A 24,316-nucleotide genomic window follows, 5' to 3' on the forward strand; every position below is an offset into this window, starting at 1 on the left:
CTCCCTCCCCCCCTCTCCCTCTCTCTCTCCCTCCCCCCCTCCCTCTCTCTCCCTCCCTCCCTCCCCCCCCGACCCGAACCGAACCGAACCTCCCCGACCCGACCCAACCCAACGCCACCTTCCTGTAAATCTAATGCTGGGGACGGGCCCTGCCTGAAATTTCGGGCTGGCCCGTTCAGCCTTCGGTCCCGAAAGGCCTGCCTGAAGCACTTTCACACAGGTAGGAAGATGGTTTATTTAATCTTTTCTTTGCTTATAAATGTTTATTCAGGTTGGATTTATTGGTATAATATTTGTATAAGTATAAATAAGGATTTATGATAGAATTTAATGACTTCCCTTCCCCCCACCTCGTTCTGGACGCCTAATTTGTAACCTGTGCCTGATTTTTTAATGTGTAAAACAGGTTTTTTCAGTTCTACAAAAATCTTCACTTGCTCCATTCTACTTTAGTTTGGAGTATATTTTCACTGTGGAAACTTTCAAATCAGGCGTCAGTGGCCAGACACGCCCCCTTTTGAAGAAAAAATTCTGTTCCAAAGTAGAACTGTTCTACCTGACTAGAACTGCAGAAAAAAAAATGTGGAGAATTGCGATTTCTAAGTTAGTCCGTTCTCCACCAGTTGCTCCTAAAAATCAGGCGCAAATCATGTGGAAACTTGGGCCCATTATGTGGGAAAATGTGAGGTTATCCACTTTGGTAGAAAAAATAGAAAAGCAAATTATAATTTAAATGGAGAAAAATTGCAAAGTGCTGTAGTACAGAGGGACCTGGAGTACATGAAACACAATAAGTCAGTATGCAGGTACAGCAAGTAATTAGGAAGGCAAATGGAATGTTTGCCTTTATTGCAATGGGGATGGAGTATAAAAGCAGAGAAGTCCTGCTACAACTGTACAGGGTATTGGTGAGGCCACACCTAGAGTACTGCGTACAGTTTTGGTCTTCTATTCTATAACAGTGAGTAAACTTTAGCATTGTTGTTGCCAATTTAAGTGTATCTAAGGGTTAAGTCATGGCAGGAGAGCTCGGTCACGTGATATGCTCCTCCTGTACCATGTGGGAACTCAGGGACACTTCTGGTGTCCCTGACGACTACGTGTGCGGGAAGTGTATCCGCCTCCAGCTGCTGACGGACCGCGTTGCGGAATTGGAGCTGAGGATGGATTCACTCTGGAGCATCCACGATGCTGAGAATGACGTGAGTAGCACGTGTAGTGAGTTGGTCTTACCGCAGGTGAAGGGTCCACAGCCAGCTAGGGAATGGAAGACCAGCAGGAAGAGCAGTGCAAGGAAGGTAGTGCAGGGGTCCCCTGCGGTCATCCCCCTGCAAAACAGATACACCGTTTTGAGTACTGTTGAGGGGGATGACTCATCAGGGGAGAGCAGCAGCAGCCAAGTTCATGGCACCGTGGCTGGCTCTGCTGCACAGGAGGGCAGGAAAAAGAGTGGGAGAGCAATAGTGATAGGGGATTCGATTGTAAGGGGAATAGATAGGCGTTTCTGCGGCCGCAACCGAGACTTCAGGATGGTATGTTGCCTCCCTGGTGCAAGGGTCAAGGATGTCTCGGAGCGGGTGCAGGACATTCTGATAAGGGAGGGTGAACAGCCAGTTGTCGTGGTGCACATTGGTACCAACGATATAGGTAAAAAAGGGGATGAGGTCCTACGAGACGAATTTAAGGAGCTAGGAGCTAAATTAAAACGTAGGACCTCAAAAGTAGTAATCTCGGGATTGCTACCAGTGCCACGTGCGAGTCAGAGTAGGAATCGCAGGATAGCTCAGATGAATACGTGGCTTGAGCAGTGGTGCAGCAGGGAGGGATTCAAATTCCTGGGGCATTGGAACCGGTTCTGGGGGAAGTGGGACCAGTACAAACCAGACGGTCTGCACCTAGGCAGGACCGGAACCAATGTCCTAGGGGGAGTGTTTGCTAGTGCTGTTGGGGAGGAGTTAAACTAATATGGCAGGGGGATGGGAACCAATGCAGGGAGACTGAGGGAAACAAAAAGGAGACAAAAGCAAAAGACAGAAAGGAGATGAGTAAAAGTGGAGGGCAGAGAAACCCAAGGCAAAAACAAAAAGGGCCACTGAATATCTAGGGGCTGCAGGAGGGGTAAAAACTAAAAATCATGGTTTAAAAACCAGTATTGAAACACTCTACCTAAACGCACGCAGCATTCGAAATAAAGTAAATGAGTTGACGGCACAAATCATTACAAATGGGTATGATTTGGTGGCCATTACAAAAACGTGGTTGCAGGGTGGCCAAGACTGGGAATTAAACATACAGGGGTATCTGACGATTCGGAAAGATAGACAAGAAGGGAAAGGAGGTGGGGTAGCTCTGTTAATAAAGGATGATATCAGGGCAGTTGTGAGAGACGATATTGGCTCTAATGAACAAAATGTTGAATCATTGTGCGTGGAGATTAGAGATAGTAAGGGGAAAAAGTCACTGGTGGGCGTAGTTTATAGGCCCCCAAATAATAACTTCACGGTGGGGCGGGCAATAATCAAGGGAATAATGGAGGCATGTGAAAAAAGTAATGGCAGTAATCATGGGGGATTTTAACCTACATATCGATTGGTCAAATCAAATCGCACGGGGTAGGCTGGAGGAGGAATTGATAGAATGCATAATGGATTGTTTCTTAGAACAGTATGTTACAGAACCTACAAGGGAGCAAGCTATCTTAGATCTGGTCCTGTGTAATGAGACAGGAATAATAAATGATCTCCTAGTAAAAGATCCTCTCGGATTGAGTGATCACAGTATGGTTGAATTTGTAATACAGATTGAGGATGAGGAAATAGTGTCTCAAACGAGCGTACTATGCTTAAACAAAGGGGACTACAGTGGGATGAGGGCAGAGTTGGCTAAAGTAGACTGGAAACACAGACTAAATGGTGGCACAATTGAGGAACAGTGGAGGACTTTTTAAGGAGCTCTTTCATAGTACTCAACAAAAATATATTCCAGTGAAAAAGAAGGGCGGTAAGAGAAGGGATAACCAACCGTGGATAACCAAGGAAATAAAGGAGAGTATCAAATTAAAAACCAATGCGTATAAGGTGGCCAAGGTTAGTGGGAAACTAGAAGATTCGGAAAATTTTAAACGACAGCAAAGAATGACTAAGGAAGCAATAAAGAAAGGAAAGATTGATTACAAAAGTAAACTTGCGCAAAACATAAAAACAGATTGTAAAAGCTTTTACAGATATATAAAACAGAAAAGAGTGACTCAAGTAAATGTTGGTCCCTTAGAAGATGAGAAGGGGGATTTAATAATGGGGAAATGTGGAAATGGCTAAGACCTTAAATAATTATTTTGCTTCGGTCTTCACAGTGGAAGACACAAAAACCATGCCAAAAATTGCTGGTCACAGGAATGTGGGAAGGGAGGACCTTGAGACAATCACTATCACTAGGGGGGTAGTGCTGGACAGGTTAATGGGACTCAAAATAGACAAGTCCCCTGGTCCTGATGAAATGGATTCCAGGGTATTAAAAGAGATGGCGGAAGTTATAGCAGATGCATTCGTTATAATCTACCAAAATTCTCTGGACTCTGGGGAGGTACCAGCAGATTGGAAAGCAGCTAATGTAACGCCTCTGTTTAAAAAAGGGGCAGACAAAAGGCAGGTAACTATAGACCGGTTAGTTTAACATCTGTAGTGGGGAAAATGCTTGAAACTATCATTAAGGAAGAAATAGCTGGACATCTAGATAGGAATAGTGCAATCAAGCGGACGCAACATGGATTCATGAAGGGGAAATCATGCTTAACTAATTTACTGGAATTCTTTGAGGATATAATGAGCATGGTGGATAGAGGTGTACCGATGGATGTGGTGTATTTAGATTTCCAAAAGGCATTCGATAAGGTGCCACACTAAAAGTTACTGCAGAAGATGAAGGTACACGGAGTCAGAGGAAATGTATTAGCATGGATAGAGAATTGGCTGGCTAACAGAAAGCAAAGAGTCAGGATAAATGGGTCCTTTTCGGATTGGAAATCGGTGGTTAGTGGTGTGCCACAGGGATCGGTGCTGGGACCACAACTGTTTATAATATACATAGCTGACCTGGAAGAGGGGACAGAGTGTAGTGTAACAAAATTTGCAGATGACACAAAGATTAGTGGGAAAGCGGGTTGTGTAGAGGACACAGAGAGGCTGCAAAGAGATTTAGATAGGTTAAGCGAATGGGCTAAGGTTTGGCAGATGGAATGCAATGTCGGAAAGTGTGAGGTCATCCACCTTGGGAAAAAAAAACAGTAAAAGGGAATATTATTTGAATGGGGAGAAATTACAACATGCTGCGGTGCAGAGGGACCTGGGGGTCCTTGTACATGAAACTCTTTTGGAGTTTACCTGTAAAACATAAACATTAATCAGTGCCACCAGACCTGGATGACACACCAGATATTTACAAGGCCCATTTTTTTTCTTTTTTGTGTTTTTTTTTGTGTTTTTCTTTTTTTTTGGTTTTTTTTTGGGCACTAAAATCAAATTTTTTTTTTCCTCCAGTGCCCCCTATAAAAGGGGAGGGGGACACTAAAAGCACCGGCAATTAAAACAAATTAAACTTTAAAACGTAAAATCAAATTAAAATTTGGTTGCCGGGCGTGATGATGCACTCCAGTCCCTCCGTGCCCACCTCTCGCGGAAGGCCGCGAGCGTACCGGTGGACACCGCGTGCTCCATCTCCAAGGACACCCTGGACCGGATGTAAGAGCGGAAGAGAGGCAGGCAGTCAGGTTGAACGACCCCCTCGACCGCCCGCTGCCTGGACCTGCTGATGGCACCCTTGGCCGTGCCCAGGAGCAGTCCTACGAGGAGGCCCTCGGACCTACCCGCTCACCTTCGCACAGGGTGCCCAAAGATCAGGAGAGTGGGACTGAAGTGCAGCCAGAATTTCAGGAGCAGCCCCTTTAAATAATGAAACAGGGGCTGCAACCTCGTGCACTCAATAAAAACATGGAACACGGACTCCTCCAGACCGCAGAAATTGCAGGCGGCCTGGGAGTCCGTGAACCGGCTTAAAATTTTGTTGCATGGCACTGCTCCGTGCACCACCCTCCAGGCCAAGTCCCCGATGAATAGTGGGAGGACTCCCGCATAGAGTGCCCTCCATCGGGGACTCCCGCCTCCTCCGGACGGCAAGATGGTACGCCATGGCGTGTCCGGACGGCCGGCGAGGATGGCAAAGTTGAGAGTGTGCAGGAGCAGCCCGTACAGGAAACCCCTCCGCGCGGAACTGAAAGGCACGGAGGGGATTTCCCCGAGGCGGCTCAAGTTGTGAGGCGCCGGCTCCTTGTGCATGAATCCCAAAAAGTTAGTTTGCAGGTGCAGCAGGTAATCAGGAAGGCGAATGGAATGTCGGCCTTCATTGCGAGAGGGATGGAGTACAATAGCAGGGAGGTCCTGCTGCAACTGTATAGGGTATTGGTGAGGCCGCACCTGGAGTACTGCATGCAGTTTTGGTCACCTTACTTAAGGAAGGATATGCTAGCTTTGGAGGGGGTACAGAGACGATTCACTAGGCTGATTCCGGAGATGAGGGGTTTACCTTATGATGATAGATTGAGTAGACTGGGTCTTTACTCGTTGGAGTTCAGAAGGATGAGGGGTGATCTTATAGAAACATTTAAAATAATGAAAGGGATAGACAAGGTAGAGGAAGAGAGGTTGTTTCCACTGGTCGGGAAGACTAGAACTAGGGGGCACAGCCTCAAAATACGGGGAAGCCAATTTAAAACCGAGTTGAGAAGGAATTTCTTCTCCCAGAGGGTTGTGAATCTGTGGAATTCTCTGCCCATGGAAGCAGTTGAGGCTAGCTCATTGAATGTATTCAAGTCACAGATAGATAGATTTTTAACCAATAAGGGAATTAAGGGTTCCGGGGAGCGGGCGGGTAAGTGGAGCTGAATCCACGGCCAGATCAGCCATGATCTTGTTGAATGGCGGAGCAGGCTCGAGGGGCTAGATGGCCTTCTCCTGTTCCTAATTCTTATGTTCTTATGTTCTTTTGTCTCCGTATTTAGGGAAGGGTATATATCATGTATATATGCTTGGGGTTACTAGCCACCAGGTGGCGTGACTGTCGGAGGTCATTGGACTGTGCACACTGGTGTGCAGGCCAGGTACAAAAGGCAAGCAATCATGTAAGGTGATCACTCAGAGCCCGATTAAAGCTGAGCCAGGTTTGTGCCTGTGTTAGTTTATAGTATTCAGTCTATCGAGTTATTACATACATAACAGAATACTTGCATTGGTGGCAGTTCAGAGAAGGTTCACTAGGTTGATTCCAGAGATGAGGGGGTTGACTTATGAAGATAGGTTGAGTAGGCTGGACCTATACACCTTGGAGTTTAGAAGAATGAGAGGTGGTCTTATTGAAACATATAAGATAATGAGGGGGCTCGACAAGGTGGACGCAGAGAGGATATTTCCACTCATAGGGGAAACTAAAAGTAGGGGACACAGTCTCAGAGTAAGGGGCCGCCCATTTAAAACTGAAATGAGGAGGAATTTCTTCTCTCAGAAGGTTGTAAATCTATGGAATTCTCTGCCCTCGTGAGCTGTGGAGGCTGGATCATTGAATATATTTAAGGCGCAGGTAGACAGATTTTTGTGCGTAAAGGGAGTAAAGGGTTATGGGGAACAGGCAGGGAAGTGGAGCTAAGTCCATGATCAGTTCAGCCACTATCTCATTGAATGGCGGAGTAGGCTCAAGGGGCTGAATGGCGGAGTAGGCTCAAGGGGCAAAATGGCCTACTCCTGCTCCTATTTCTTATGTTCTTTTGTAAGCCTTACTTCTAATTTACAGGCTTTCAGTTGAGCTGTTGTAGGTCATTCGCATCAGGGCTGCTTTCAGGGCAAGAAAGAAGATGCTCTCGTCAGTTGCAGCAAGCTGGAACTGAGATGATGTCACAAAGAGTTTTGTCAATTTCCTGACATTACCAGCGTGCCAAAGGCACGATCCAGACTTTCATGTCTGCTCGGACTTTACAAGCAAATCCTCGGGTTTTCTTTTCCCCAAATGTAAAGGGAGTCCTCATCAGTTTCAGCATGCTAGTCTTGTGATGGTGTCACCACGAGGACGCTTGTCTTTTTTTGGCAAGCTAGCACTGCTGTGATGCTATCAGCATGCTACAGGCATGTTCCAAAGGAACGAAAGCGCTCCTGTTTTTAATGCACCCGTTGTTCAATGGTGATTTGCTTTCGACTGAGTGAATGAATGGAAAGAAGGAACTGGGTGTTTCTGGCCTGCCAGTGAATTGCTAATAGGAATTCAGCAACTTTTGAAATATAGTCAATCATACAGAAACTACAGAGAACTGTGTTTAGCCTGGCCTACCAATCTATCATATTTGGTGGTGATCTTACTTGGAAGACCACAATCTCTTGCCCTACTGCCTGAGAATTGCAGTCTCCTGCCCCTCTAATTCTTGGCATTTCTGCTCCTTTTGCAGCATGGTGGTGGGGCAGTTCCAGTAGTCACAGTGAAAGTGTAAATCTTTCATCAAAGCTCCATCCTCTTTTGCTCTCCAGTGGGAAACATTTGCAAATCCTGTGAAAAGGGAAAAAGGGAGATAGGGAAATAGAGAAAAGGGAAAATAGAGAAGTTAAAAGAAAACCATGTCATGCAGGATAAGAAGATAAGAAATAAGCAGAGCGGAATAATACATTCATGCTGTTTATTCACCATGTTATAGGTTAATGTTGTAGTTTTGTATCCTATCTTATGCTTTAAAGGTCTCACATTGATCTGTATTGAGCTGTATAGGTTAGGTGAGTGGGCAAGTGCATGGCAGATGAAGTATAATGTGGATAAATGTGAGGTTATCCACTTTGGTGGTAAAAACAGAAAGACAGACTATTATCTGAATGGTGACAGATTAGGAAAAGGGGAGGTGCAACGAGACCTGGCTGTCATGGTACATCAGTCATTGAAGGTTGGCATGCAGGTACAGCAGGCGGTTAAGAAAGCAAATGGCATGTTGGCCTTCATAGCGAGGGGATTTGAGTACAGGGGCAGGGAGGTGTTGCTACAGTTGTACAGGGCCTTGGTGAGGCCACACCTGGAGTATTGTGTACAGTTTTGGTCTCCTAACTTGAGGAAGGACATTCTTGCTATTGAGGGAGTGCAGTGAAGGTTCACCAGACTGATTCCCGGGATGGCGGGACTGACCTATCGAGAAAGACTGGATCAACTGGGCTTGTATTCACTGGAGTTCAGAAAAATGAGAGGGGACCTCATAGAAACGTTTAAAATTCTGATGGGTTCAGACAGGTTAGATGCAGGAAGAATGTTCCCAATGTTGGGGAAGTCACAGACTAAGGATAAGGGGTAAGCCATTTAGGACCGAGATGAGGAGAAACGTCTTCACTCAGAGAGTGGTGAACCTGTGGAATTCTCTGCCACAGAAAGTTGTTGAGGCCAATTCACTAAATATATTCAAAAAGGAGTTAGATGAAGTCCTTACTACTAGGGGGATCAAGGGGTATGGCAAGAAAGCAGGAAGGGGGTACTGAAGTCGCATGTTCAGCCATGAACTCATTGAATGGCAGTGCAGGCTAGAAGGGCCGAATGGCCTACTCCTGCACCTATTTTCTATGTTTCTATGTTTCTATGACATTGCCAGCAGAACAACGTATCTTTATTATAGTTACACAAAAATAACATACAGAAGCACAGATATTTAAGCGTCAAGAGGAGGCTGCTTCAGCCCATTGTCATTATGCCACCGCTGGCTCCACACCAGAGCTGTTTACTGTAGCTCTTTGCTCGTGCACTTTTCTTCTTCATGTGCTTAACTCTTCTTTAAATAATTGGTTCAATCGACACTTGTGATAATGTATTCCATATTCTAATCGCTATTTGCATGCAGAAAATTCTTCCAACCTCCTCACTTTATGTTTTAAGGTCTAATCTTAAGTTTTTATATCAATACTTCTTATGGTTTGTCTTCCAGAGCCTCCAATTGGTCAAATGCACCCACCTCACGGCAGTGTGACCCCTCAAAAGAATGGTAATCTGCTGGTGATCATTGTGGTCTCTATTGGTGCAGTAACAGTCGTGGTGGTCATTGTTGTTGCCGTGATCTGCACCCGTCGATCTTCAGCACAGCAAAGGAAGTATGTTTATATTTTATTAACTATTTTGATGCCTTATTCTCACTTTTCTGTGATAGCTTCTGAAGGATCCATCTGATACCTTAGTGAGTTCATCCGGTGAGTAGCTGAGCCATCTAAACCAGGATGGCCCCTGGTTGAATTACTGATTTAGCTAATCTCGGGCAGGGTGGTGATAAAGATGCTACATGGAATGTTACGGCACAGAAACAGGCCAGTCGGCCCAACTGGTCGATGCCAATTTTGTGCTCCACACGAGCCTCCTCCCGCCTTAGTTCATCTCACCCTATCGACACCCTTGCTGCATCTGAACCGTTTCACTGGCGCCTCGTAGGCTCAGCATCCTTGGGTTTTATTTTATTTGTTCACGGGATGTGTGTGTCGCCGTCAAGGCCAGCATTTATTTCCCATCCCCAATTGCCTTTGAGAAGGTGGCAGTGAGCCACCTTCTTGAACTGGTGCAGTCTGTGAGGTGAAGGCACTCCCACAGTGCTGTTAGGCAGGGAATTCCAGGATTTTGACCCAGCGACGATGAAGAAACGCCGATATATTTCCAACTCAGGATGGTGTGTAACTTGGAGGAGAACTTGCAGGTGATGATGTTCCCATATGCCTGCTGCCCTTGTAGTTCTAGATTATAGAGGTTGCAGGTTTTGGAGGTGCTCCGGAAGAAGCCTTGGCAAGTTGCTGCAGTGCCTTTTGTAGATGGTACACACTGCAGCCACGGTGTATGGTGGGAATGAATGTTTAAAGAGTGGATGGGGTGCCAATCAAGCGGACTGCTTTGTCCTGGATGGTGTCAAGTGTCTTGAGTGTTGTTGGAGCTGCACTCATCCAGGTAAGTGGAGAGTATTCCATCACACTCCTGACTTGTGCCTTGTATATGCTGGAAAGGCTATGGGGAGTAAGGAGGTGAGACACTCACCGCAGAAAACCCAGCTTCTGACCAGCTCTTGTAGTCACAGTATTTATCTGGCTGGTTCAGTTAAGTTTCTGGTCAATTGTTACCCCAGGATGTTGATGGTGGAGGATTTGGTGATGGTAATGCCATTAAATGTCAAGGGGTGGTGATTAGACTCTTGCTTGTTGGAGATAGTCATTGCCTGGCACTTGTGTGGCACTTACCACTTATCAACCCAAGCCTGAATGTCATCCGGGTTAAGTTGGGAAAAATTGACCAGGGTTCCTAAACACTATTTAGGGATGCGTGGTAGACTTGAATGTTTATGCAGCTATGTATAGAATCATAGAACCATAGAATGGTTACAGCACGGAAGAAGGCCATGCGGCCCATTGAGTAAGTTTTGGTCACCTTACTTAAGGAAGAATATACTAGCTTTGGAGGGGGTACAGAGACGATTCACTAGGCTGATTCCGGAGATGAGGGGGTTACCTTATGATGATAGATTGAGTAGACTGGGTCTTTACTCATTGGAGTTCAGAAGGATGAGGGGTGATCTTATAGAAACATTTAAAATAATGAAAGGGATAGAGGCAGAGAGGTTGTTTCCACTGGTCGGAGAGACTAGAACTAGGGGGCACAGCCTCAAAATACGGGGGAGCCAATTTAAAACCGAGTTGAGAAGGAATTTCTTCTCCCAGAGGGTTGTGAATCTGTGGAATTCTCTGTCCAAGGAAGCAGTTGAGGCTAGCTCATTGAATGTATTCAAGTCACGGATAGATAGATTTTTAACCAATAAGCGAATTAAGAGTTACGGGGAGCGGGCGGGTAAGTGGAGCTGAGTCCACGGCCAGTTCAGCCATGATCTTGTTGAATGGCGGAGCAGGCTCGAGGGGCTTGATGGCCTACTCCTGTTCCTAATTCTTATGTTCTTATGAGCCCGTGCCGACTCTCAGCTAGTCCCACACCCCTGCCCTTTCCCCGTAGCCCTGAAATTGTTTTCCTTCAGATACTTATCCAACTCCCTTTTGAAAGATAAAATTGAGTCTGCCTCCACCACCCTTTCAGGCAGTGCATTCCAGATCTTAATCACTCATTCTGTAAAAAAGTTTTTCTTACATCGCCTTTGGTTCTTTTGCCAACCACCTTAAATCTGTGTCCTCTGGTTCTCAACCCTTCTGCCAATGGGAACGGTTTCTCTCTATCTACTCTGTCCAGACCCCTCATGATTTTGAACACCTCTATCAAATCTCCTCTCAATTTTCTCTGCTCCAAGGAAAACAATCCCAGCTTCTCCAGTCTATCAACGTAACTGAAGTCCCTCATTCCTGGTGTACATGTGCACTTGTCCTGTATTGCAGGACTCAAGACAGGGCTTAACCAATGTTATTGAGGTGTATTTTTGTATTAATCAAAGTGATGGATGTCAGTAGTGAGGAAAGGAGCACTCTATTATCCAATTCACACACCAAGCACACACAGGTCAGGTAAAGTACAGCCTGCTGCAGAGTAAACCACCTTCTTCTTTGGCTTAATGTTATGCCTTAATCCCAAGGTCAGAAAGACACACCCTACAGTACCAGTGTGAATTTGAATACTTCTCATACAAGGAATCCATGTACCCTTTCTGAGGGAGATTGGCAATTTAGTACCATATTTGCACTGGCTTTGTATCCGCGAGGTTGAAACCGCTCAAATGCACTTTACATTGGATACTTATAGTCGGCCGAGAGAAGAGACTTCCATCTCCGAGCTAGGGCTGAAACCAGTCACAAATACCAGAGGTGAAAGAATGTTGTGCTAATCATAGGGAACCTCAGTTCCTAGGTAATTATTTTTGATACTTGTCCTGTACCATGAGTAACGTTCCCACTGAACTGCATGGCCATGGTCTAGAGGTCCTACGCAGGCCGCTCACCGACTTTACAATGGAAATAACTCTGCATGCGAGAAAGGTTGAATGAGCCGTGCAACCAGTTAAAGGACCCATGCACCAATTTACAGGGAACACTGATCTTGAGTAATTCACAGGGCAGAGATGGGGTATAATAAGATCTGATTTAACAATGGAGACACCACATGGTTGCAGACCTCCATTGTGACATTTTCAAGCAGAGGAACAGTTCTATCAATTAGTGGGTAGAAGAGGCACCAAGGGAGATAAATAGAAAATATTTATCTTTCAATGTTATGTCTGTTTCAAGGGAACTGAAAACTATATTTGTCATCTCGAAAGTAATATGGGTTATATATAATATTCCCAAGTGAGGATTTAATGTTACTAGGATTCAGCTTATAACATGTTGACAACATTTGATTAATGTGGTAACAATATGAGAATTGAGTTACCTATTTGTTCATATCTTGTTCACAGTATTTTAGATGACTTTTTTACATATTCAATTATTTGCTTTATTCAGGGCATCTATTGCTGGAATTTTCTTCCTCTTTGTATCTTTATACAAATATTAGACCACGAAGAGTGTAGATATTCCATGTAGAGCATTCATCTTGATAGCAAAAGCAGTGAGAACAAAAACAGAAGGGATTTAATATAATAGTGGTACAGTTCTTCTGATTGCCATATGGGACAATTCACTGCTTTGTACCTAACCACAAGGTAATGTACCCTCCTGTGAGTATGCACACAGGTTTGTAGAGCTGTTGCATTCTGAGTGGCTTAACCAGTCACGTGATATTCATAAGACTCAATAAAATCCCAGTCAGTTGGGTCTAGGTCATCCACGATGAGGTATGCAGTTGTGAGCCGAGTGGATGAACTAGTAATGTATAGTGTGATTGTTAAACCTTTGTTAATAAACCAACTACAGGTTTAACCTCTCTTATCCGGAACCCTTGGGACCTGGCTTGTTCTGGATAAGGGATTCTTCCGGACGAGGGGTGGTCATGTTAAATTGGATGGTACAGGTACTGAGCAAGGGGATATCGGGGCAGGCTGGCTTGGCAGCGAGGAAGGACTTTGATTTGTTCATGTCGGAGTTCTGCGCATGCGCCACCCGGTGGCCAAGAATGGTTCTGGACGAGGGGTGGTTCCGGATAAGGGAGTTCTGGATAAGGGAGGTTCAACCTGTAGTTATTAATAGCAATATGTTGCTATGAATTCTTCAGCAAAGAACCCATGAAGCAAATACATTACACAAAACAAGAAAAACTTGCATTTATATAGCGCCTATAACGTAGTAAAACATCTCAAGGCACTTCACAGGAACGCTTATCAAACAAAATTTGACACTGAGCCACATGAGAAGATATTAAGACAGATGACCAAAAGCTTGGTCAAAGAGGTAGTTTCTAAGGAACATCTTAAAGGAGGAGCGATGGAGAGGCGGAAAGGTTTAGGGAGGGAATTCTAGAGCTTAGGGCCAAGGCAACTGAAGGCATGGCCACCAATGGTGGAGCGAAGAAAATTGGGGATGCCTAGAATTGGAGGAGCGCAGAGATCTCGGAGGGTTATAGGGCTGGAGGAGGTTACCAAGATAGGGGGGAGCGAGGCCATGGGGGGGTTTTGAAAACAAGGATGGGACTTTTTAAATCAAGGTGTTGCAGGAGCGGGAGCCAATGTAGGTCAGCGAGCACACGTGTCCACCTCGACCAGGCCAACATCCCCAGCATTGAAGCACTGACCACACTTGATCAGCTTCGCTGGGCAGGCCACACTGTTCGCATGCCAGGCACGAGACTCCCAAAGCAAGCGCTCTACTCGGAACTCCTTCACAGCAAACAAGCCAAAGGTGGGCAGAGGAAACATTACAAGGACACTCTCAAAGCCTCCCTGGTAAAGTGCAACCTGGGAGTCCCTGGCCAAAGACCAGATGTGCTAATCTCAAATGCATTTTAAAATTGTTTAATAAACTTTAATTTATAGGTGTTCTGATGTTACACTGCCATCTAATGCAGTTGACTTTCATTCAAGTGGAGGAAGCGCATCTGGGAGGGCGGCGAGCACCTCGAGTCTCATCGCCGAGAGCATACAGAAACCAATTGCAGGCAGCGGAAAGAGCGTGCGGCAAACCAGTCCCACCCACCCTTTCCCTCAACGACTATCTGTCCCACCTGTGACAGGGATTGTGGTTCTCGTATTGGACTGTTCGGCCACCTAAGGACTCATTTTTAGAGTGGAAGCAAGTCTCCCTTGATTCCGAGGAACTGCCTATGATGATGATTATGATGGGGAACGGGACTTGGTGTGAGCTGGGATACGGGCAGCAAAGTTTTGGATGAGCTCAAGTTTATGGACGATGCAAGGTGGAGGGCGGCCATGAGAGCACTGGGATAGACGAGTCTAGAGTTAACAAAGGCATGGATGAGGGTTTCAGCAGCAGATGTGGCAGAGACAGGTGATGTTATGGAGGTGGAAGTAGGCAGTCAGTCTTTAAGTGTCAATTCCTGATTTGTACTGAGTTAGCTGTTCCCAGCCAAGGCATTAGTTTGGATGCTGCAATTGGTCTCATTGCCCCTGATATAGGGAGGGGATAAAGTCGGCCAGGGATTTCCCACATCGATTATGATCTGATGACTACTACTGAAAACAGAGGGTTAAAATGTAGGGGTAAAAGGACAAAATATATTTGTCATGAAATTCTCCCTTATGGACACACAGAAAGATCAGGCCTCATTAATTTCTTCCATAATTGGTTTTAAACTCACAGATAAATGGTAGAAAAATATGATTATTGCATTGTCGTGTCCTGGTATTTAATTATTCTTTAATTTATGATCTGCCCATCACAGAAAACGTGCAGCACACAGTGGTGGCAAAAGAAAGGGCAGCCAAAAAGACCTGAGGCCACCAGACCTCTGGATACATCATGAAGAAATGGAGATGAAAAATATTGAAAAGCCCTCAGGCACAGATCCATCTGTGAGAGATTCACCCATGCAACAAAGCTGCCAGGATATAACCCCTGTCAGCCACAGCCACTCAGAGAACCAGTTAACCAGCAAAAGTGGCTCACATTCAGGTAAGCCCATGTATATGTAAAGGTTCTTGTATAATACAAGCACCAAATCCCTACAAAGTCTATAATCGGTGCATAGATTACTATCGGGCTAATTTTACCAATGTACACTCTCAGGCCGGCATTTTACCGATGCTGTGTGAGTTTGGAGGCTGGTTAGCTGTCAAAATGGCAGTGATTGACAGCGGGGCGGAAGTGCACTTTTAGCCCGCCTCCATGTCAGTTTCCCAAGTGTCAGGTCTGCCTGAACTTCACAGACCTGACACCAAGCGGCAGGGGAGCCAATTGAAATTGTCAACAGCTTGTTTAAATATATTTAAAAGGCATTTTACCAGGTACTTACCATTTTTTCAGCTTTTTTACGAGGTTCCCGGCACTCAGAGATCATGTCAGGTAAGTGTGTCGGGTTCTCAATGACTCTCCATTGCTGTGAATAGTTGACACCTGAAAACATGGTATAAAAGCTACCATTTCACAGCTGTTCAATTTCCAATCTTAGAAGCTGAGCCTTCAGGAGTTGGAATACACTTTTCAGCTTTATAGAGGATTGAAGTGTTTGGAATGAACTTTCTATCCAGTGTCCACCCCCTTGGAACAACTTCACTCACCATTGACAGATCGCTTCTGTCATCTCAACTCCAGCTGCCATCTATTGCAGCGGTATCAGTGCCCTTGAAAAAAATCTCACCTTGGTCCTCAGTATCCTACCATGATCAGTCCCAACACCAACATCACTAAACACACCAGCAGCACCAACAACAGCACCAACCTTCTCCGCAATCACCTGATGCTGCAAAGGACACAGGGCATAAGCACCTGACCACATTGCTGCTCGGGGCACCGGGGATGGCTGCACCATGGTCACATTTACTTCACTTGATGCTGTACACCCTGGCTGCCACATGATGCACCAGGTTGGCACCACCCCACAACAGCACCATAAAGCATCCCTACAATGTCCAAGCCATTCCTTTCACAGTCATCACCATTGGGGGACTGGGGAGGGGGGTGGGGGTCGGGGTGCATTATGTCTCACCATTCACTGCAACTCACTAAGCCACTTCCAAACATGTTTATGCCATGTGGATGATAAACTCAGGCCCATTGATTTATATGGGGGAATTGATGGGTTGTGGTCGGGTCGGAGGTTAAAGTGTTAAAAGTATGACGCTTGCTCCATTTTTAGTTTTATGTCTATAAGAACTGTGCAATTTCTGGGCTCTGATATTTACCAGTATTGTGTTGGAGCAGTGAGCTTTAGTTGCACTTGGGATTGTTCACCACCTTGGTATTACAGCAACGCCGAGAGCATGCAGAAATCAAGCGCAGGCAGCGGAAAGAGCGTGCGGCAAACCAGTCCCACCCACCTCTTCCCTCAACGACTATCTGTCCTACCTGTCACAGAGTCTGTGACTCTCGTATTGGACTGTTCAGCCACCAAAGATCTCACTATATGAGTGAAAGCAAGTCCTCCTCGATTCCAAGAGACTGCCTATGACTGACTAGCTGACGGTAGTACAGGGAGATAGTCCTATGCTTTGGTAGCACAGGAGGATACCATTACAATATCTGAAGTTTCTATCGACTGATTCTATTCTAACTGTAGACATTGGAATTTATAACATGGAAAGTTGACGCAGGAACGTTAATATGTTATTGATACATAGATGTAGCACTTTGAATCTTGGAGATGTCTCTGTACAAACCTAGTGGTAATACCTTTCAATTATTTTGTTTAAAGGTCATGATCCTGATGAAGTTGGAAGCAGTATGTCCACGTTAGAACGTTCTCTGGCGGCTCGAAGAGGAACACGCCCAAAACTGATGATTCCCATGGACTCTCAGCCCACCAATCCAAGTACGTAACGTTGGTGTTTTACGATTCAAGCCAATTTTTCTCATTAGGGCTCAATTTACACAGAATTGCATAGAATATACAGCACAGAAATCAGTCCTTGGGCCCAACTAGTCTGTGCTAGTTGTCTGCCTTTCTTGTTTACTGAGTGTTTTATATGAGGTGGGGAAGTGTCCTCCTCAGGGAATTGGGGAGAAAGAGGAAGTAGAAAACAGAGTTCGGCTTTTAGAGCAAGAGACACTGCATTACTCCATATGTCTGTGAGTGTCTTACTTTACAGTCAATGAAAGATGCACTCTCTCACCTAAATTTTGCACAATGGTAGATAAATGAAAACCCTGAAGTTGATGAAATCTAAATTGGAGAATATAACTGAACATTTTGTCCCAGGCTCTGTGTTATCCGATTCAACACAACATCACTAAAGAGCCAAAACACATTGAAAGATCAAGTTATCACAACCTTTGCAGTTTAGCAGCAGTGAATATTCTATTAGGACATCATCAATTTTGCCTGAAATTTAAATCAGTTTATATCTTGAAGCAATTGCTTTTCCTCTACCTCCACTTTCAGTCATGTACTGTTGCATTCAGCCACAACATCCGTGAAAAGTGAATGATAAATAGATTATTGGGACAAGTGGTGCAGGAAATGGAAGTGTTACGTGTGGTAATGGTATTCTTTCCAGACTAGGGCTTACGATATATTTTGGGGCAGGTTATAGGAACTTTTATTTTATACCTGGCTTTGCTTTAATCATTCCAGGAGTGCTTGATGCTGACACTAATTGAAATGGGAACATAGGAAAGTGCAGGATTAAATAAAGCTGTGCAGTCCACCTGGGTGATTCCGTGAAGTAATAGCTCTCAATCAGCTACTCCCTCAAATATCTATCACTTCTCCCTTAATTTTATTCCAGACTATCTGCCTCCATTGTCTCCCTGGACAGCCCATTCCACACATTCCCCACTACCTGCATAAAGTAATATGCCTAGAAATTGGGTATCGCTCCGTTTGGGGGCGGTAATACTCGCGACGCGCGAGACTTTTTGCCAGGCGCAGTTTTTTCGCCCCTCGTGATAAATTTGGATTACCGCCCTCTAAAGGAAATGGAGGACCTGGGGGTGAGGCGCACGGCTCGACAGTGCTACACATTGGCCCCATGTAGAGCTGCTGCGTACAAGGGGCTCTTCCCTGAATTAAAGGGAAAGGCCCAAGCTGTATACTCTGCATAATAAGAACCCACCTACCTGGACCACCAGGGAGGAGGGGTGCTGCGTGATCAGCCTGACATTCAAGCAGAGTGCCGGGCTGAGCGATCGCGATGCCGACCCTGCGACCAAAGCGCAACCGAGCGGAAAGTGAAATAGCAGATTTTTTTTTAAGCAGCAGCCGGCCACCTCCCCCTTTAAATTTTACCCCGGCTGGCCGCTCGGTACGCATGCCCTGAAGTTATCGTTGTTATCGCCTGCCGCTGATTCTAGAGGTTGTGGCAAACATATTATCAGGATTCAGTTTAGCTATTCCCTTAATAATCTTGAGTACTTGAATAATATCTTCCAGAGGTTAACAATCCCTGGCGCTTCAACCTGACCTTGTAACTTAGATATTTTGAGCTAGGCATTATTTTGGTTGCCCTTTTCTGCACTGCTCGAATGCCTGGATACCTTTGATGTAGTATGGTGACTAAAATTGTACACGGTATTGCAGGTGTGCCTGTATCAGTACTATGTACAGACTTATTACCAGCTCCTGGAATTTGTACTCTATGCCTCTGGCTGTACATCCCAAAATCTTGCTAGCTATCTTCGCTTGTGCTGTTAGTGGTTTTCAGTAGTCTAGAGCCATTTAGTTTATCTTCCCAGTTTGCTTCCCTTCCATAGTCTCATTATCTTGCATTTTTCCACAATAAATGTCATTTGGCAATCATCAGCCCATCTTCCTAACCTATGCCAATCCCTTTATATTTGTATTTGATTTGCCTGTTCCTGTTACAGTTTGACCTCCCCCCCCGCTTCCAATTTGGTATCCTCTTCAAATGTCGATAGTTTTGTTTTTATTCCCAGCTCAAAATTATTTATATACACTCGGAACATCAATTACACTGATCCTTGTAGCACCCATTAGTAAGCCCTTTCCATTTTGATGCAACGTATAGCCATCCGATACCTTCTCCGCTTTAGTTAATTTTCAATCCACCTCAGAAACCAGCCTCTTGTGAACTAATCTCTTGTGTGGCATAGTATCAAAAACTTGATGCGATCTAGCTACTTCATATCCACAATATTTCTGTTGTCAACAAGGCCTGTAATATTCTCAAAAAAAAATTAATACAAAATTTGGTAAGACCTCCCTCCCATAAGTCTATGTGACCCGCTCTCACCATCCCATACATATCTAACCATACTATTGTATCTAGGTTTTTCATTATCCTCTCTTTCAAGATGCTTTTTTAATACTTTACCCTCAATTGATATTAAGCTCATTGGCCTGTTGATCATTCCAATAACCCTTTTAATGTTGGTATTATGTTCACTGCTTGCAAATCATCAGCATTATTTCTAATAATTTCCTTATTATTATTCTCTAATTAATATATTACTTAATTATTATTCCCTAATTATTATTACATTCCCTAATTATTAGTGGTAGGAGGTTGATTGAGTTTGCTGGCCACTTCTTCATGTATGAAATCCATCTGGGCCTGGTGTTGTGTCTCCCTTTAACTTCCTCATAATATCCATGACATAAGAACATAAGAATTAGGAACAGGCCATCTAGCCCCTCGAGCCTACTCCGCCATTCAACAAGATCATGGCTAATCTGGCCGTGGACTCAGCTCCACTTACCCGCCCGCTCCCCGTAACCCTCAATTCCCTTATTGGTTAAAAATCTATCTATCTGTGACATGAATACATTCAATGAGCTAGCCTCAACTGCTTCCTTGGGCAGAGAATTCCACAGATTCACAACCCTCTGGGAGAAGAAATTCCTTCTCAACTTGATTTTAAATTGGCTCCCCCGTATTTTGAGGCTGTGCCTCCTAGTTCTAGTCTCCCCGACCAGTGGAAACAACCTCTCAGCCTCTATCTTGTCTATTCCTTTCATTATTTTAAATGTTTCTATAAGATCACCCCTCATCCTTCTGAACTCCAACGAGTAAAGACCCAGTCTACTCAATCTATCATCATAAGACTCAATCTATCATCATAAGTCTCAATCTATCATCATAAGAACATAAGAACATAAGATAAAATTTTAGATGCTTATCTAAAATTTCATTTCCTTTATTATTTCCTCCAGCCTCCCCTTGGATTCAACTTTCTTGCTAGGACGTTGGAGAAAGAATTCCATTAGCCCACATGAACATCTTTGGTCATGACAAGCACAAAATTGACAAAAATAAAATGATATAATTGATGATAAATCACAATTGCTCACAATTCTCACCGGGTTTAGGGGCAGGGGTTAAATACCTGTCTCACTAATGTTAATAATTAGGATACTTAGGTTTTCAACTGTAAACAAAACAAGAGTGGCATTATTACTTAGCTTCAAAATTAAACTAGTGTTTTTGAAAGTTGAACTAACATTAGCATGAGGAAAGACATCCTCAGCTTCATGCACTTCTTTGAAACTACAACGGATGTAAAACAAAACTGTCAAAATCAACATTACCTAACTAAAACTTTGGAAGTTTGTTCTCTAGCTTTTCTTCAACTATTTTTGAAAATCATTAAGCTGACACTATAATAATGATGCATCCTGAGAAATTAGGTACGCTGCACATGCTCAGACTGTACATTCCAAATTCAGCTACCAGCACAGCACCACTGGCACAAAAATCTAGTCGAAACCCAGGCTTTTGGCAGAGCCTTAGGCCCTGAAATAAAACTTTAATGAAGGTACTAAAATACACGTAAGACAATTTACTGGATAAATTTAATCGTATTATTGTGAAATATATAATATTTTGAATGTTTTATTTTGTTTGACTAGAAATATCAGTTACTGAGAAAAAAAGTGGAGAGGAGGGGGAAAACGGAGAATGAGGGGAAGAGAAGGGAGAGGGAAGAGAGAGAGAGGTTTAGAGGAGGACAAATGAGAGAGAAGAAGGGGTTTTAGGGGAGTGGGAGGAAAGGGTGCAGGAGGGGAGGAGAAAGAAAGAAGAGAGGAAGAAAAGGAGAGGAGGAAGGATGGAAGAGGAGGAGCAGAAGAGGAGGGGAGGAACATGAGGAGGGAACAAAGGAGGACAAAGGCTAATATTTGCCTGGAGGGAGCTGAAAATTTGCTGCTGCAGAGAGGAGAACTGGTAAAGTGCCTCAGCGGGGAGAGGGGAGAGAAATAACTCTATGAACTACTTCAGTGTGGCAGGTGCTGAAAATCGACTCCCAGAAATTTAGGGGTTGATTTTAGGTTTGAATAGATTTCGTGTTAGCAGCTCCCAATCTTGTCTCAACGCACACCCAAGGTCCCTGCTGAGAGGCTTGAACCATTTTGGGGTCCGGGACTTATTTAAAATAGGCCGGCAAGCTCACATTGCATGCCGGGTGGGGGGGAGCGGGGGGTCGGGGTCAGGAACTTAAGTGGCTCTGATGCTGAGCCGAGCCTAAAATTTACTGGGGGTGGTGGGTGAGGGAGGGGGAGGGGGCAATAGTGGCCGCGGGGATGTGGGGATGTGGGGGTGTGGGGGGCGGGCGGGAGTGTGAATGAGCCAGCTTTGGGCCAGAAGTTTTTTGAGGCTAGGAGAAGCATTCATGCTCCTCCTGGCCCCATAAAATCAAAAGAAATTTAAAAAACTTACCTCTTCCTTTTAGGGCCACTGGTTAACCCGCTCCAGCTATTGGCACCTAAAACTTACATTGGGGTCATACATACGTCCCTGGACCTCGGTTTGCATACTGTAATGAGGCTCTCGCCGGAAACAGGTGAGCGCCTGAACTGCCCTTCACAGGACCCTACATAAGATGGCGGCTGTTGGATCGGGGCAGTAAGGTCAGCGCTGTAATTTTGAGAGTTGCTACCGTCCCTGTTTACGCTGGACGCGCGTTACAAATGACCTCGTTAAGTGACGGCTGGCAAACAACTAACTTTTGGCAAGCTGGACAGAGGTTTTAGCGGTTGCAGTGTTTGGCATCGAGAACTTCACTGCGCTGGCCGAGTTTGAGCAGGATCGCGATTACGATATTTATCAAGAGAAGGTCCCTGCATGTGAGAGGGTTGATGCCAACAGCAGGAGGCTAGGATGTGTGCTTGGTTTCTTTCTTATTATTTCGGGACACCTACATTCGGGCTGGCACAAGCCAGGGAGAATTTTTTTTTAAGTTGTTACATTCATTACATTAACAATGGTAACCTTACCCCAATGAGTGAGTGAAGTAGGAGGTGAAGGATCAAGCAGAAACAAGACTGAAAGGCAACAGCACGCTTAAAGTAGGGGAGAAACATAGATTCACTTTGTAACTTTGAAAAAGTGCGACATATAAGAAAGATTAAACTTACCTGATGAAAAATCAAGGAGGAGGCAGAGGCAGCTGAGAAAGCTGTTACACCATCAGCATGACAAGTTTACATTGGGCAAAACACATTATAAATGTGGACGCATGAAGTGAGAACAGCAAAATGTGAACACAGAAAAACATGGCAACAGGAAGTCAAGTGTACAGACATGAATTGTGACAGCTGTAAGATTTTCTACATTTACAGATAGACTATATGGCCCTGAATTTCCGTGGGGGCTCATCCAATCTCCTGCTGTAACTATGATGGGAGATTGAGCAGAACCCATGTAAAAACAGCACGAACAATTGTTTTCAGCTGTTTAATGCTGTAAACATAAACTTCAGGGAGCAGGAGGGTGTTGCCCCAATCTTCCCCCAATTGTCCCAATCAAGTTATGGCAGGAGATTGGGACAATCTCAGCAGAAATTCGACGACCAGGTCCTGAAAATGAAAGGAGCTTTATTGGGCTGGATTTTGGGCTTTGGAGATTTTGGGGCGGTAATGGCGTCGGGGCGGTAAAGTTTGCGCCCGGGAACAGTTTGCGCCTCAGTTAACCAAACACCCCTGCGGGACGCTGGAAGCTGACCTCCCGGAAGAGCTCAGTGCTGCCATTGCCGTCCTGCTGGGGCGAAACCGGAGGTAGACATCACCGGAAAATACAGTCCACGAATGATTAGCACAATCCCATTTTCATGCACGCGTAAGCAATGAAGGTTAAAGGTTAGAGGAATGGGAAGTGACATCTACAGGGATGAATTTTAGCATTACCAAATGATGTTGTGAATATAAGATTCAGAGGTCAGCTATTGAGTGGGTGGCTACACCAAATTATAGAGCTGTTAATAATTTTGAAATTGTGCATAACTGTTCCTATGGGTGAGAGGTTTCTTCGTTGCACTTTATTACACTGAATTGTAAATGTATAAACTGAGGCTCTGATGAAAGGTTTTTTGACCTTGTATAATAACTAAAAAAAAAGAAATCTGTCCTTTAGATTCATTTCACATGTTATCAATCACATCACTTAACATCTTTCACATGTCAGTCAGTCATTCATCTTTGGAAAATGCTAGATGGTGTCCTTATTATCCCTTAAATACTATAGGCAATAAGGATGTGCAATGAGGGATTGTCCTGCCACAGAACAGATTCATTTTAGGAGGGGAAAATCGTCCCCTTCACACTCCATTTATTTGGCAATATACAAGTGTTGGGAATGCCAATTTTAGAGTGCGGGATCTCTCGGGCCTGATCTCCCTGGAACTGCCAAATTTTAAGCCATGACCGCCTGAAACTGGTGTTAGACACCTTTAATATGCTAATCAGGGTCCTATGCCTGTTTTAGGAGCCCGCTTCAAGTGCATCATAAATTGGGCGGACCAGGTCGCTTGGTGTTTTCCAGGTCTACAAAGGCCTCCAGCCATCCTTAAAGGGAAGTTAACATGTTTATACTTGTGTCCCTTCCCAGGACCAACCTGCTTGGTGTTGGAGGTGGACGATTTTCCCAGGGTCATGAGCAGCAAACTGCAGGGGAATGCCCGATTGGCGTCCGCAGCTCACCAGTTTTATGCAGATGAGGCCCAAGCACCAATTCCCAATGAGCCTTGGGCCTGCATACCCTTCACGTCGCCACCTTACACCGATTTCCAGTGCTAAACAAATCTCTCCTCCTTAGATTTCCAATAAGCATTTGTTCTCCTCAGACTCGTGGTGCAGGCTCGAAGGGCCGAATGGCCTACTCCTGCAGCTATTTTCTATGTTTTCTATGACTCCAAGGTGTACACAGCTCTCTTGGACACCCAGTCACCTAGAATCAAACTTGGTAATGTTTGGAACTTAATATATGTAAACTTGTATTTATTCTATACAGCCACCAGAGGGCCCATCCCCTGGAGTTCCAAGGGATCCCATAATCCCTTGTGAGCACAGGTAT

At 44.7% G+C, this 24,316-nt stretch overlaps 1 protein-coding gene across 1 annotated transcript in view; it reads left to right on the forward strand.

Moving 5' to 3' along the window:
• dcc (DCC netrin 1 receptor) overlaps positions 1-24,316 on the forward strand; it is a gene marked incomplete at its 5' end in the record, with an annotated part of 1,018,431 nt that overhangs the window by 930,076 nt on the left and 64,039 nt on the right. Inside the window, 3 exons of the mRNA XM_070862030.1 lie at positions 8,987-9,149; positions 14,800-15,029; positions 16,768-16,884. Of these exons, the coding sequence (XP_070718131.1) occupies positions 8,987-9,149; positions 14,800-15,029; positions 16,768-16,884 (510 nt within the window). The remainder of the gene's footprint in view (positions 1-8,986; positions 9,150-14,799; positions 15,030-16,767; positions 16,885-24,316) is intronic.

This window comes from Pristiophorus japonicus, chromosome 2 (genome assembly GCF_044704955.1).
Source record: "Pristiophorus japonicus isolate sPriJap1 chromosome 2, sPriJap1.hap1, whole genome shotgun sequence".
NCBI lineage: Eukaryota > Metazoa > Chordata > Chondrichthyes > Pristiophoridae > Pristiophorus > Pristiophorus japonicus.